Genomic DNA, 16432 nt, shown 5'->3' with positions numbered 1-16432 from the left:
ATCTCTTGAACAATAGCTTACAATCTATTTGTTCGATGGCTTCATGAGGATGCATTAGCAGAAACTCAACTCTCTCCCAAGCTTGGACATGAGGTCGTAGCTACCCAAAAGCTTATCCACCACCTATTTTGCGTGGTGAATAATAATATACCGGTTGGCTTCCATGTCCGCACGCCCAAGTTTTGCGCGGAAAGAGGAGGGCGGGCTCGTCACTATCTTACACGTGGTTAGCCCAAAGGGGATGAAGGGCCCAGGTTGAGGGGAGACATGCTACTTTGATCTCCGCCATTTGATTGTCACTGTAAACTAGGAGTGAAGTAAGGTGAACTAGGGCCAAAAACGGCACCCAAACGCGAGTTCATCTGTCTCGGGGGGCATGGGTCAAACGCGAGACCTCGCAGTTGTCACATGAAAGCCCTACTACCATGGTACCGCACGTTCGTGCCCATGTCAACATGGCAGACACGGTGACCATGTTGGTTCACCTTAGTTACCCACCCCCTAATTCATCCTTGTGCACTGCGCGATTGGACGGCCGAGATCAAAATTGCTCCGTGTTTTGGGGGGGGGGGGGGGCTCGTCACTATCACACAGGGTCAGTCACGGGTGATCTAGGGCCCAAATTTGGGGTCACAGAGTGGCTTCTATCTCAGCCGTTCGATCACTCGGTGAACTAGGGGGTGAGCTACGGACAAAAACGGCACCTTAAGTTCACCTCTAGTTCACCCACCTCATGGAGTGTGGATCGAGCCCAAGACCTCCCAATTGCCACACGAAAGCCCTATCGTCACACTAATGTCGCACGTCGTTGCCCATGTCGGGATGGCAAGCGATCACATTCTAATTTACCGGCCCCTAGTTCACCCTTAGTTTACCCCTAGTTCACCCACCTCGAGTTCACCCCTAGTTCACTAGATGATCCGAAGGTCGAGACTAAAGCTACTTCGTCCCCCCAAATTTGGACCTTTGATCCCCTTTGGGCCATACCCCATGTCATTTAGTGACACAAGGCGGCGTAGGTGGGCAGGGCGTTCTCTGCTCTTTATACTTAAGCCTCAATATGGTAATGGCAATGCCAATCCTCGTTACTAGATCCCACGGGGTCTTTAATGAAGACCCCGTCACGGGATCACGGTGGTGAACTGGGAGCGCACTATACGAGGGAAGCTCGAATGTCCGATTCGACTCGCGTGTCTGAGTTTACTTTTTTGGTCCTAATTTACTTCTACCCGTGTCCAAGTTTGCTTACAAATCATCTATTTCCCACCATGACCACCACACGTGCATGGGAGGGTTGGATAGGCCACTCACCTCGAGTGACGCCCTTGGTTCAAATCCCACGAGGGGCACCGAGTGCCACATTCTTTTCAACCCTTCAACACCCTCGAGATTTGTGCACACAACTATCCACCGCCGCCTCACTTCATTTAATAGCCCGTGGGCTTTAGTGTCGAGGAATGACAATGACCATCTAATGCTGTCCGATAACTTAAAGTACGTTACAAAGTGTATATAAGGCGTGCTGAAATGGGAAACATAAGCTAACATGGAGCCTGCTCTATTTTCACCTGCTGCTCTTTTCGGTCCACAAGAAGACGAGGACGCTGGTAAACTTTTTTCTGCCTCTTTCGCATTATGAGCACGATTACAGGCATAGAAAGAAAAAACAGACCAAGGTTTAAAATGAACAGCCCTTAAACATTCGTGTGTTTACTCCTCCTTTGAATGAAGCAGATGATCCTTTCCATTGTTCCAATACGTACACCCTCAAAGATATGGCTTTGAGTGTTGAGCACACTCAAGCATGTCAGAAACGAGGCAGCGGGAAAACATTTTGGGAGATGTAAACCGCATTTTGAGCTTCTGGTTTTTTTCCCAACTTTTCTTGCCTGTGGTTGTTTTCTCAGTTCAGTGCTCTAAGAGTGATAATAACAAGGTTTTTTTGGCATCCGTGCATCTATCTAAAGATGCCATTCTAAGGTATTCACAAGTGATCAGACAAGATGAGAGTTGAGCATGAGACTGCTTGTACTGAATCCGGAGAAGTTGTTCCTCTTACTTCTCAAGTGGGAAAAACTTTTAAGAGGATTGGGGTGTGCAGGCCCTTGCACTTTAAGGGAGCAGCCCATGCCTGCGTATTTGGGCAGTCCATCTCCCCTTCAGATCCAGGCTACGAGGCATCACTCTTCTGGGTGACATCCTTTCCTCAAGGCAGCCCACACATGGGCCATCTCATGCAAAGGCAGGCCATCTTTCTTGCAGGCCTAGGAGACTAAAGGATTTCATATCCTCTAGAGGGCAACCACACGGGGGCAGTCATGAGTCACGCATCCTCTCTCTCTATATTCATCTTGTCGCTAGGAGGGGACATAGTTTGTTTTGGTCCTGATTTTGAGGCTGAATCTAAGATCTCGCATGTGTGAGCGATAGTGGTAGCAGTTTTTTGTGCCAAAATTCTATCATAGAGGGCGCGTCACATCTATGACATATGCCAGACCATTATAATCACCCAGCGTATGAATGAATCTCCGAAACTTGTAAAAACTCGAAAAAACTTCAATAGCAAGACTCGAAAAAACTTCAAAGTAATGGAGAAGATTACACTTGCACTGTCTAGACGGCATGAGAGTGACGAAGAGCCATGGAATTGCAACCTAGAGAGTAACTCGAGCACTTCCGGTGGTATTTCTTTATTTATTTATCAATGATGTTCACAACTGTGGATAGCGTGCTCATAATTTTTTTTTGTTTACAAAAGAGACAATGCCTTTTATTTGAAGGCAAATGGCCATAAAAGCAACATGAGAATCGACTCTAATGTTAATGACGAAAGCATCAAAAGTCAATTGTATCATAAAACTGGTGCCCCAGAAAGCTGGTCAAATTTTTTTGTTACCACATAGCAAGCTGCCCGCAGTTCATGTCTGCAAATTACAGTGCAAACTTTCCGCAATGTACAAGATCTAGTGCTCAACTTTTCGTCCCTTGCTGCATTGTGTGGCTGGCGGGTGAACTCCTGCCATGTCAAAGCTGATGTGTGCGTGCGTGTGGTGCTTTGTGTTTGGGAGCATATGTTAGTACCTAGTTCTACACCCACTTTTGGGTATTGACGAGGTTAGTGGGGATGTCGTGGTATTTAGTCAGTACTATGCATGATGGAATTGATGGTTATATTGTCTTATGGGTGACTACCATGGGTCTATACTTTGCACTTTCCTTTAAGGGTGAATCTGGGCTTATCCTGGATTCATCTAGGTATATATTAGACAATTTTACATGACTCAGAGAGAATGTTGTAGTCATTCATCTCCGACACAAATACTCACATCGCATAGACCACAAAACATAAATTAAGTGAATCACAAGTACTTGATACATCAATTCAGGAATAGTTTGTATTCAGTGTTTTGCGCAATGCAACAAGTGCTTAAGTGACTTTGCATGACGAATCAATCCTATGTTGGTTTTTGGAAGCGACATACATGGTTCCATTGCATGCCCAACGATGCATACCATGCTAAACCATGTCTGATCACGGCGTTAAATCCAGTAGATCAATCTAGTGTTGATTTCTAAATTCTACCTTCTCTCATGCATAGCCCTATAGTATATCCAACACATATAAGAAGAAGGCTTTTCTCTTACCCATCTCAACTCCTTCTTGGGGGTGCATCCCTTGGCGGCCTTGTGCTCACACCAAAGTTTTTTTTTTTGTCAGGTGCAACGTAATTGAAATGATGACAAGATCTAGACTTTACACTTCCACAAATCTTTACTTCTTTCCTTGCTTGATTGTGTGCTACTTAGAAGGAATGATGGTTCCTTTTATTTTCTTGTGTAGAGAGAATGAAGAGAGAGGTAGAGATGTGTAGAGAGAGAGAGAGAGAGAGAGAGAGAGAGAGAGAGAGAGAGAGAGAGAGAGAGAGAGAGAGAGAGAGAGAGAAGGGGAGAGAGAGAGAGAGAGAGAGAGAAGAGAGAGAAGGAGAATGACACCTGATGGGGTCTCAACCAACCCTCTCAAGGGCCCCCCCACATCGTTGCTGATGTGGTATATGCTTTTGATTGCGTAATGGAATGTACACACATGCAATACCTCAAGTGCAAGCTCTATTGACTTGAATGGGGAATGTCGCCGCGGTAACTCTTCAAAATGAAGCGCCTCCGGGGGTCATTTGATGCACTTTTGGATCCTTCTCGATGAGGGGTTACTGATGGTCACCAAGGGGTAGATTTGGGGCGTTGTGAGAGTAATCAAGGGCTGAAAGCTGGCTGCAAAAATGCAGATTTGGCTGCAAAACTGGAGTTGATCCGTCGCGTAAAGCAAGGCTGAAAACGCAGATCTTGATGATGTCGATGATGGGCAGCAATGGGAGCAATCGATGCAGCGGGGGAGTGACCGAGGAGAGGCTCAATGGGCAACTGAAGTACCGTACTGCAACGGAGAGGCTGGCGGTGTCAAATCTGAGCCGGTTTCGGCGAGCGAAATTGCTAAAATCTGAAAGCATATCGCCTCTTGCAATGTCTTTGGATCATTGGTTTGCATGTCAAACTTGACCGAGTGGTCCAATCCATAGAGAAAGGCCTCCAACCTTTCCTCATCCGATTTTCTCAGTTCTCCACCTAACTGGGACACACGGTTAGATTACAACATCACATGTTTACTTTGTTGAGACAAAACCCAAAAATCCTTCTTCAATCGCTTCAGGTACTGTGGAGGCAAGAAGCGAGTCTTTAGATCCTCCTCGAACTCCTCCCAACGAAGCTCGAGAGGGGGAACAAGGAGAGTCTCGGAATGGGCTACCTTGTGGGCTTCCTCCTCCTCCTCCATCCACTTTTCATTCCAGGTGATGGTATCACCCGTGAGATGCATGGGAGCCAAGAGAACTTTGTTATTATTAGCCTTTTTAACAACCGCAATTAAGATGTAATTTGATGCAACCGAGAATAAATGACAATAGCATCCATCGTACCATCATACTTATTGAAGGAAGCCTCTTGGGGAATTGGGTTGTCGGTCGTCCGTGTAGCATTGTTCGCCTCTGCGATGGTCTTGGCAAGCTTTCCATAATTTGACTCCGATAAAGAGGTATTGGATTGGACCGCCAAAGTTGTGATGAGATGATGCATGGCTGTCCTTTCTTGCCTATGAACCTCGGCGTCTGCCTCTCGCTCCTGTCTAACAAGCCTTGGCTTCGGCCGCCAATCGACGTTCCTCTCGCTCCGTCACTTATACATGCTCATGTCGATGCGTCTCCTCTTGCCGCATGATCATCTCCATCATGATCCGCATCATGAAATCCATGGGATTTGGTGGCAAGGATGGAGGGGTAGGGGGTGGACTCATGGGAGAGTCTAAAGGGGGAACTTGCTTGCCTTCTGAATTGGGGGAGGTCTATACCGCTATGAGTCTTGACCATGCAAGGGTTTCTGTTCTTGGTTCAAGGAAGGTTGCGGACTAATCTTCGGGAGACTATCTACCCCTTCGTTGGCACACCCCGCATGCAACACCCGATATACAATTTGTTGCTATTTTCGGACGCTCAAGGCGCACGGTCGCATGCCCTATGACAAGCCTGTTGCTCCAAGAGTGGGAGAAGTCTTACTGAATTTCTGTAAACACAACCAAAAACACAAGAGGATTTTTTTTTTTTGGGGATTAGCGGATTAGTGCAAAAATTCAAAGCTTCGATACCAATGTCAGGTCACAAGATCTAGACTTTACACTTCCACAAATCTTTACTTCTTTCCTTGCTTGAATGTGTGCTACTTAGCACGAATGATGGTTCCTTTTATTTTCTTGTAGAGAGAGAATGAAGAGAGGTAGAGATGTGCTGAGGCAGAGAGAGAGAGAGAGAGAGAGAGAGAGAGAGAGAGAGAGAGAGAGAGAGAGAGAGAAGGAGAATGACACCCGATGTAAGTTGCAGCGGAAGTGAATGTTGAACTTTACTCAAGATGAGTGCTCCGAAGTATGCTCAAGGGTTCTTTTTACTTACGGAAGGGAGAGCCTTCTGTTCCTTTAGTGAGAGTGCAAATGATCACAAACAAAGTGGATAACCACTGTGAATGAAGGTGCTGAGACTGAGAGATAGAGAGAGAAGAATATGACACCAGAATGTTGTCAAACCCTCCTCCAAGGGCCCCTCTCTCGATGGCGAGAGAAGTCTTTGCTATTGATTGTACAAATCTCTACAATGGTCTAAATGCAATGGTCTTGCCGACGATGTCGACGACTACGACGAGACGGATTGAAAACTGAAAATGCTAGGTTTGAAATCTGCAAATCTTGTATCTGTTGAATTCTGACTCTATGTCGGATGACGACGACGCGACGACGATGCGTTGAAAACGCAGATGCTGAAATCTGCGAATAGCGGGCTGAATCTGCAAACGTAGGCTAATCTAACCGTGCGGCGAGGATCTGCTGCAGGAAGGTGAGATCTGCGAGGTGCGGAATCTGACTGCTGAAAATGCAAAACGCTGATGCAAATGGATGCTCTGTCGCCGGGAATTTGCAAAACGCTAGGTGATCTGCAGTTTGCAAAACCACTAGGCTGATCTGTTGTTTGCTGCAAAAACTCTAGGGAGTCTGCTGCAATCTGCTAACGCTAGGCTGATCTGCAATCTGCAAAACGCTGGGGTTGATTTGCAAATGCTGAAAACGCTAGGCTTCTTGATGGCTGAAAAAACGCTAAGTTATTCCGCCGGGAGTCTTGCTGAGAAGGTGCGCTGTCAGAACTTGGTTCCCTGCTGCCTCTTCAGTCAGAAAGTGCTAGCGCTAGCTTTTCTTATATATTGCCTTAGTCAATTTGTCCTACCCAGTTTCCCAACGAAGTCACTTATTAATAATAAGTGAAAAATGGCTAAAATAGGGAAAATGGGTTCTGTGCTTTGTAAAATGCTCATGATGGATTTTGTGGTAATGCTGATGATCATGCTGTGTGCAACCAGAGAATATGCATCTGCATCTAGACATTCACGGCCTGTGAACAGACTCACAAAGGTGCCATAACACTTCCTAAGCTAAACTGAACCCTAGTCATGAAGTAGCTTGTCCACATGCACATAGGGTTAGATGTGCACGTGACATCCCCTCCTTTTTAAAGTGAGGTACTGGTATCGAACTATATAGTGTCGAGGGAGATCGCCAACAGTGTCTGGAATCCTGGGAAGGACTCTTCGCCAACCCACTCTGAGGCGTGGGTCGTGCGATACTTGAACTTCAGAAAGGTCTGCCATGCTTGCTTCTTTGGGCCGCGCCGAAAGCGACACAAAGGGTGTAAGGATTCTAGTCGCTAATCCTTAATTAAGTACTTAAACTCATGATTAAGACTTAAGAAACTGAAACTGAACTCAGAACAAGACTTATAAGACTCTGTGTTTTGATTGATTGAAAGTGTGATACAAGGGTTCCTTTTATAGGAATTGAATAGTCATCAGTGAAGAGGCATGTCTCTTTGTGAAGAGACATGACTTTAGGCAAAAAGACACATCCTTTCGGCGAAGAGCTGCAACCATTGGGTGAAGAGTCGCATCCGTAAGGTGAAGGGGTGTGACCAGTCGTCGAAGGAGTGTGGCTTTTGGCGAAGAGGTATGTCTTTTGGGCGAAGGGGTGTGACCATTCGAGAATAGGAGTCCTTCTGGGTTAGTCACAATTCGCATCTGCATCTGTAATGAATCAAGAAGAGTGTAACTAGTCACAATCGTGACATTCCTTCCCATTTACATTAAAACCCCGTGTTCAGATGAAAGTCTTCCGCTTTTCAAAGAATTCTTGAAGGAGGTTTGGGTACTGCTGCATATCTTCATCGGTCCTCCAAGTTGAGTCTGACTCATCAAGATCCATCCACTTGACAAGAAATTCTGTTGTGATCTTTCGTCTTGTTTCTTTTTGTCTTACATCAAGAATCTTTTCTGGAACAAGAATTATGTGTTCATCTTCAATTTCTGGCACATAAGAAGATAAGTCTGGAATTGGCGAATCTCCTTGTATGTATTGTTTGAGCCAAGAAATGTGGAAAGTTAGATGAAGTTTTCCCCATGAGAGTGGAAGTTCCAACTTGTAATTGACAACTGAGTACTTCTTGATTATTTTGAAAGGTCCATAGAAGCGAGGCGCAACTTTGGAAAGACAGATTTCACCGTTTTGTAGCGATGAGGTGCTACATATAATAAAACCAAATCTCCCTCTTGGAAATCTGCATGTCGTCGATGCTTATTGGCTTGTTTCTGGTACTTTTGTTGGACATGAACCAACTTGTCACGTACTTGCATAAGTACATCTTGCATTTCTTGAACCAACTGATCTGCTAGAGCTACTTTGTGTTGAAGAACAAAGTTTGTCGGTATAAGAGGAGTATGCCCATAAGCTGCTTGGAATGGAGTCATGCCAGTTACTGAATGGATAGAGTTATTGTATGCGAACTCTACAAGTGGCAAATACTCTTCCCATGATCCCAATCGAATTTGTATGTAATGTCGAAGAATTTCTTCCAAAATTTGATTCACTCTTTCTATCTGTCCATCAGTTTGAGGATGGTATGCTGAGCTGAATAACAAATTTGTACCAAGGGATTTGAAAAGGGATGTCCAAAAATGCCTTGTGAATTTTGGATCTCTGTCTGAAACAATGGACTTTGGTAATCCATGTAATCTGAAAATGTGTAGCACAAATAATTGCGCAACGTCTGGTGCCGAGGCAGCTTTCTTGCAAGGAATAAAGTGTGCCATCTTTGAAAACCGATCCACCACTACGAGAATCTGTGCATTGCCTTTTTGAGAACGAGGCAATGTAGTGATAAAATCCATGTTGACACTTTCCCATCTTTCTTGAGGTACGGGCAAAGGATGAAGTAACCCTTGAGGAAGTTGTCGAGAGGCCTTCATTGTTTGACAGGAATGACAAGCTTTGACAAACTTGATAACATCTTGCTACATTTGTGGCCAAAAATATGTTGCAGATAACAATCTGTATGTCTTGTTGATGCCTGAATGAGCAGCAAAAGGGACTTCATGATGTTCTTGGATCAAAATTTTCCGCAATGGTGTATTGTGTGGAACAGTCTGTTGTCAGTTTCTGTGTTCTGTTCCAGTTCCAGTTCCATTCTGATTTCTGTGTTTTGTCTATTTTGAATGTCTGTGCCTTAAACACTTGGCAATCACGGTGTAAGTGTGATGTAGCATGGACGGATTCAAGTTTCTCTCGTAGGAGCGAATGCTATGGCAGTGTAAGTTTTAGTTGAATGGAGGGAGGATGTTCAGAATAGTGTGAGTTGGTATCGGAGTAGAGGATTTAAGGGCTTGAAATGCATCCCCAAAATCTCGATCTGTCAAATACTCATGCTTGAAACAAGCAGGTATCTCCATTTGCACACTGGAAATGGCAAAATTGATGGCTCGAGGAAGACGGCTTAAGGCATCTGCAACTGCATTTGCAAGGCCTGGCACGTATTGAATAATCATATGAAAATTTGCCAAGAACTCTACCCATCGTCCTTGACGAGGATTCATCACCGGTTGAGTAAAAATGTATGTCAATGATTGATGATCTGTCTGCACCACGGAATCTGCGCCAAGAAGATAATGTTTCCAAGTGCGGTAAGCATGAACAATGGCTAAAAATTCCTTGTCATAAACTGGGTATCTCATTTGTATGGCTGAAAATTTGCGGCTGTCAAAAGCAATGACACGCTCATTCTGCATAAGAACACCTCCAGAAGCACGATCTGACGCATCGGTCATGACCTGAAAAGGTTGAGTAGGATCTGCAATAGCCAAAACTGGAGTTGTCGTCAAGGCATGTTTAAGGGCTTTGAACGATTGTTCTGCTTCTTCAGTCCATTGAAGTTTATCCTGCTTGGTAAGCTCAGTCAAAGGAGCTGCAATGTCGGAGAATTTGTGGACCTTGGTATGATAAAAGTTTGCAAGTCCCCAAAAGGAGCGCACATCTGAGATGGTGAGCGGTAAAGGCCAATCCACTATGACCTGTATTTTCTTGGGATCGACTGCAACGCCACTGGCAGAAATAATGTGACCAAGTTATTCCACCTGATTCTTGAAGAAATCACTTTTCTTCTTATTGATGTATAGCACATTGGTTCGCAAAACTTGGAAGACAAGCTTCAAATGTTCCTTGTGATCAGCCATCGTTCGACTGAAAACTAAAATGTCATCCAAATACACGATCACGAACTTGTCCAAGTATGGTTCGAATATTTCGTTCATCAGCGTCATGAAAGAGGCCGGGGCATTGGTTAACCCGAATGGTAATACCAGAAATTCATAGTGACCATACTTTGTGCGAAAAGCTGTCTTGTACTCATCACCAATGCGAATGCGAATTTGGTGATACCCTGATTTTAGATCAATTTTGGAGTAGATTTTTGCTCCCAATAACTGATCAAATAACTCGTAAATGCGAGGCAGGGGAAACTTGTTTTTGATCGTCAACTTATTCAAAGCACGATAGTCGATGCAAAGACGCATAGACCCATCCTTCTTTTTGACCAACAGAACAGGAGCTCTAAAGGGACTTTTGCTTGGGCGAATATGACCTTTATCCAACAAATCTTCTAGCTGCTGCTGTATCTCTTGAGACTCTGAGTATGAAACTCGATAAGGGGCTCGAATTGGTGGAGGTTGGCCGGGGATCAAGTCAATGGGATGATCCACGGGACGCCGAGGAGGCAAAGTTGTTGGTAGCTCGTCGGGAAACAAGTCCAAATGTGGTTGAAAGAAGGGTTGCTGCAAATAGGCAATTTTTGAGGAGGATTTAACTTCTGCTTCTTTTGCACCGGGTTTAACATCTCTTAACATGATTAAGGCAGTAGCACAATCACGTTTTCAAACCAGCAGTTTGACTTGTAAAGCAGAAACCAATATAATGGGTTTGGTACTGAAAAGACCACGAAGCTCTATTTCCTGTTGCTTGTGAAAGAGCTGAATTGAGTGATCTCTGAAACTGATTATTGGATCATACTGAAATAACCAAGATTGGCCAAGGATCAAGTCGTAATGTGACAAGGGCATAACTGAAAAACCAAGCTGATCTTGGTAATCCTGTATCTGAAAATCCAGCTTTTCAATCCTTTTGTTGCACTCGAGGAAAGAACCATCAGCAAGTTCTACTTGGTAAGCTGCCTCACTAGGTTGAGTTTGAAGGCGCAATTTAGTAATCAAAGATGTGCTGATGAAATTAGTAGAACACCCACTGTCCACAAGAACGTTGATTGGCTGCTTGCCAACAAAGCCAAGGAGGCTGAGAACCTGATTCGAAAGATCCACTGGAGCAGTAACGTGATTCTGAGCATTCATCATTAAGGCACTTACAACCTTGGAAACTCGAACACACGGTGCTGCCTGTTTGCCTTTGTCTGAGACAGGAGGTTGGCTCTGGATAGGTTCTGCAATTGTGGTCTCCATGTGAGAATTCTGGCGAGGATTTGAAGGATTTGGTTTCTTGGGGCATTCATACCATCTGTGATCTCCATGACAAATTGTACATAATCCTATACGGTTGGAGTTGGAGGTTGAAGGAGCTGATGAAGAGGATTGCTGTCCAGAGGACGTATTCGGTCGAAAATCACGACGACCATTCCTTCTTTGATTGGGACGATTGTTTCGTCGAGTCTGATTACTTGCCGAAGAGGAGGCTCTGGAAATGGCTGCTTGGCCAGAAGATTGGGGTCGGAAAGAAGTTTGTCCAGCAGAGTATTGTCTCGAAGAGTGAACTCTTGAGAAAGAACGCTGATTCTGACCACCTTGTCCTTGGTAATTACGTTGTGAAGAGCTTGTAGAATTGGAAACTCGATCACCAGGAAGGAAACTTCTGAGTGGGCGCCGATTGTCACCAAGTCGCTCAACATAAACGATTGCAGCATCCAGTGTGACAGGGTTAAATTTATGGACATCATCTCGCAGGGAAGGCTCAAGTCCGTCAACAAAACTGTGGAGTTTGTCGGAAGGATTGAGTGTCTCTATCTCAAGAGTTAATTTCTGAAACTCTGAGATGTACGCGGCCAAGGAGCCAGTTTGGCTCAGGCGGCGGAGAGAAGACCGGGCGTGGAAATCGGCATTTGCAGGCTCAAAAGCCTTGCAAAGAACGCGCCGGAATTTGTCCCAAGTAGCGGTGATTTTTCCATCTTTGATGCGGCGACGCCACCAAAGGAATGCAGTATCCTTCAGTAGAGAGCTAGCCAAAGCAACTTTCTTGCTTCCCATGAGAACAGTATTTGAAAAGTAAACCTCCATTTTGAAAAGCCAATGGTCCAGCACGCGCTTATCCCGGCGACCGTTGTATGGCTCGGGCAACTTTGCATCTATCTTCTTTTTTTGTGCTGTGTTTATTATCTTAAAAAGACATTTCAATTCAGGATTGTCTACCTCTGGTTCCGGAGCGTCGACTTGTTCAGGAATTGACTCTGCTACCGAAGAAACTGAATGGGTAGCTGGCTGCGTCCTCGAAGAAGAAAAGGCCTGCAGGACATCCAAAAGTGCGGTCATCGATGCAAGACCGGTGGAGAGGGCCTCTTGGAGGACGGGCATCTGTTCTCTGAGAATGGCTATCGGATCGTCGGGTGGAACACTGCCTGTCTCTGACATTCTGATAGCTCAGAGGGAATATCTTGGAGAAGCTGGAGAGGTGTGGTTGCCGTAGAAGGGTGAAGCTGCTGCTGATGCTGCGTCCCACTCTGCTAAGAAATCTGGTCCAAGATCCGAATCCTCGATATCTTCCACCTCGTCGATAGGAGGTGTGTCGTCTGGTGTCAAAGGCGTGTAGTTCGGAAGCTGTAACTCGTTGTGAACCCGAACTAAAGGCTGCTGGGAAATGATGTCGTTTACTGAATCCACGCGACACTCCGTCAGAGAATAAGCCAAGTGGGGGTACCGGCTCAGTATGCGCTCGTAGTGTGGCAAATGAAGAGGCTCGCATGTGACGATGATATGCCACACCACCCAGCCCTGTGAGCGCGAGGCATGCCGATGAGTGACATAAACCAGGTAATTTTGGGGCAACACTGCTGGCTGTAATGCAGGTACAGGAGCAGGCTCGGGTGCCGAAATGAAGTCGGGAACTTGTCTTTCTTCTGGAACTGGAACTGGAGACGGGGAATCCGAAATGAGAATGACTTCCGGTTCGAATGCGGGTTCCGGTTCGGGTACGGGTTCTGCTTCGGGGGTATTTGGTATAATTATCACTTCGGGAGCCGGAGGAGGATTTTCTGGCAATATTTCTTCGGGTACCTCGTCTATGTACGAGAGAAAATTGACGGGAACATTGAAGGCTTCGTCGTCCATGACTCTGAACAAGCCCGCGTGCACGTCTGTTGATGGCCAGAATTGGTGGCGCGGGAAGTTAGCAGAAGAGGGTGCGCTGAATTTTTCTCCTTGTGGCGCTATCTTGCCATTTGCGCTGGCTGCCGCTGGCCTCTTGGCATTTTTTGTATTTTTGTCCACAAAGGGGTGCCCAAGGGTGCCCACTTAATATTAAGTTGGGCGGCTGGCCAAAATTGTGTAAAGTGAAAATGTGGCCTTGGTTAATAAAGTTCAGCGCTGGTTTTTTTTTATAACTGAAACGCTGCGCTGCTTCAATTAAAACCCAATGCTGCTGCTGCCTGGAATCGAAAAACAGCCTGCGCTGCTAGCGTTTTCAGCCTGCTGGGAGGTGCTTGGTGAAGGACTGGCCTGGAATCACCGGCGTGCATCACTTGCACAAGAAGGAGAGGGTAGCACTCTTCCTGTCCTCGCGAAGAGTCGCGAAGTGAAACCGGTATGCCGCCACAGCACTCTGTCTTCTGCTTAGCTTTGTATATGTGTTTGAGAAAAAAGTTACCTCATGCTAACATGGGTCCTGGCCATCTTTCTTCTGCTTCCATACAATTCCGGGAAGGGGGAGAGTAGCGGTGAGGGTGAGAGGCTCACAACCTTCGGGTCCCGGGAAAAATTTGCTCTGATACCACTGTAAGGATTCTAGTCGCTAATCCTTAATTAAGTACTTAAATTCATGATTAAGACTTAAGAAACTGAAACTGAACTCAGAACAAGACTTAGAAGACTCTGTGTTTCGATTGATTGAAAGTGTGATACAAGGGTTCCTTTTATAGGAATTGAATAGTCATCAGTGAAGAGGCATGTCTCTTTGTGAAGAGACATGACTTTAGACGAAAAGACACATCCTTTCGGCGAAGAGCTGCAACCATTGGGTGAAGAGTCGCATCCGTAAGGTGAAGGGGTGTGACCAGTCGTCGAAGGAGTGTGGCTTTTGGCGAAGAGGTATGTCTTTTGGGCGAAGGGGTGTGACCATTCGAGAACAGGAGTCCTTCTGGGTTAGTCACACTTCGCATCTGCATCTGTAATGAATCAAGAAGAGTGTAACTAGTCACAATCGTGACAAAGGGATCTGTGGCTTCAATGCTCCATCTGCGTCTATGGACGTAGGTCCACATTCTTCAAGAATCTCCGTGGTGGGAAATTCCTGAAACCACTTCCAACATAAAGACATGAACATACCCATTCCATGTAAAGTGAGTGGAAAAATTCTAGTTTTCTTTAAAGACTGTGCATGCAATGTAGATGAACAAAGAGATGGAGTGCCAAACCATTCATCAAACACAGGCAAGAATTGAAATCGAAACTTGTCTTTCTGATCTAAATCTATCAACTGTGGCAAATCACAATGGAAATGCTGATGCTTTATGCTCAATCCTTCTTGTGCTCTTTTGGATACTGTGTCATGCCAAAGAAGAGACATGGAATGTGAATTCTTTGAATGCAAACATTTCATCTTTTCGTGAGTAATCCGCATACATCCGTGCTCATTCATGAGTGAATCGTGTTCATCGTACAATATGGCATGCCTATGAATAGGAATCACATAAAGACGGTGATTAAAATACAGGAAACCGTCACGGATGAAACACTCGAACAATGCGCACTGACTAATCATGCACATATACAATACTTCTTGTGGGGGTTCCTTAGATCTCGATTCGAGAGCCAAGATCGGTTCTTTGGGATTGATCGTATCTGCAATGAGGTTAGCTTTACTAGAAAAAGCATCAACTAAACCATCATCCTTGTGAACAATCACATCTTTATCATGCAAATCATCATGCTTGTGAATAATCCCATCTATATCATGCAAATCATGTGTGTTGTGCTTTGGAGAAGAAAAGACTGAGAGTCTCCTTCTCCTGATTCTTTTCAATCTTCGCCTGCACATTAGAAATGAGAGATGAAGAATGAACAACTTCCTCCCCACGAATGACAATGGGAGAGTCACTTTGGCATTGAAAACTATCTCAAACAAGTGAAGAAGAATTTGTGGTTCTTAATGGCTTATGCCCCTTACGACGGAGCGATGAAGACTAGAGAGCGCCCGATGTGCGATGGATTGTAGCAAGGAAAGTGTGTCGTGCTCTCTACAATGGGTGCTCCTCAGTGCAGTACCTCACTCCAAGAGAAAGAAAACATCACACAACAACTCAAAGCACAAGAGGAGACTCAGAAGTCACTGGAACTCGACAACTCATAGAACCATACAGACTCTGGCTGGTAGCACACTCAGCTCCAAGCCCAGGACTCATAGGTACAATGGGGGTGTCCTGGCTCCGGACATGCACGTCTTGCATACAGGTTCACAAGGGTGCCATAACACTTCCTAGGCTGTCTTAAACCCTAGAAATAGGAGTTACAGCTTGTCCACATGCACATAGGGTTAGATATGCATGTGACATGTACCTTTGTGAAGCAATAACAAAGAAATAAAGGGGCGCCAGTCTTTGGGGCCAGTGCATCTGAGGACAGAATTTTGTCGTTCAATGGTATTGACTCTCCTCTTCTCTCTCTCTATTCAAGCTCAATATAGTTATTTGCAGTTTCCGCTCGTGTGTTGCTATTGATTTCTCGCTTAGAGTGTCCAAGCTTGTAACAACTTTGAAAGGATAGCTTTGCTAGAGCGAATGCTCAAACTCTTCTAGTCTATTTGAATGTGTACCATTCTTGGTGGTCAGGCATCACTAATGATACTGCTTAAATATTGCTCAAAGCACCGTCCCTTCGGTTAAACTCATTGATTCAATGAGAAGCAAAGCCAAAGAGATTATTGCATTCATGAAATGCGTTTCAGCATGTCCAGACAGGTGAAACATTAGAGCCTCGAAATGTTTCGCTGATCAAGTGAAACACATGCCGTTTTGTTAACAAGAAGTTACTAAAGGTTTTGGGACCTTTCAAAATCTGTATATGGCATGTTTGGGTCCCACATTTCAATATGCTGTATCATTAGACTTAAACGTCTCGTGGTGAAACACCATATTTTGAGGGTGAAATGTTCCTGCCCTGAAACATTTCGCGGTGACGCTGAAATTTGTATTAAATCAAGTAACCATAGCTTTTAATTCAGTGTCAGACCAAGTATAGCAGTGTGACAGCCCAA

At 45.0% G+C, this 16432-nt stretch overlaps 1 protein-coding gene across 3 annotated transcripts in view; it reads left to right on the top strand.

Annotated features, from left to right (window-relative positions):
• The first annotated feature begins 1460 nt into the window (after positions 1 to 1460).
• The window catches only part of LOC147465742 (S-adenosyl-L-methionine-dependent methyltransferases superfamily protein), a 135478-nt gene continuing 120506 nt past the window's right edge, over positions 1461 to 16432 (top strand). For 2 of the 3 annotated variants that reach the window (XM_086512339.1, XM_086512323.1), the window contains exon 1: positions 1532 to 1607. In XM_086512339.1, the coding sequence (XP_086368465.1) occupies positions 1547 to 1607 (61 nt within the window). In that variant the 5' untranslated portion in view covers positions 1532 to 1546. Of the gene's footprint in view, positions 1608 to 16432 lie in introns of all 3 variants that reach the window. The other variant, XM_086512331.1, reaches the window with a different exon arrangement.

The sequence above is a fragment of the Adiantum capillus-veneris genome, chromosome 1 (genome assembly GCF_014529385.1).
Source record: "Adiantum capillus-veneris isolate H3 chromosome 1, ASM1452938v2, whole genome shotgun sequence".
NCBI classification, from domain to species: Eukaryota; Viridiplantae; Streptophyta; class Polypodiopsida; order Polypodiales; family Pteridaceae; genus Adiantum; species Adiantum capillus-veneris.
The sequence above is the reverse complement of the archived record's forward strand: the minus strand, read 5'-3'. Positions and strand labels throughout refer to the sequence as shown.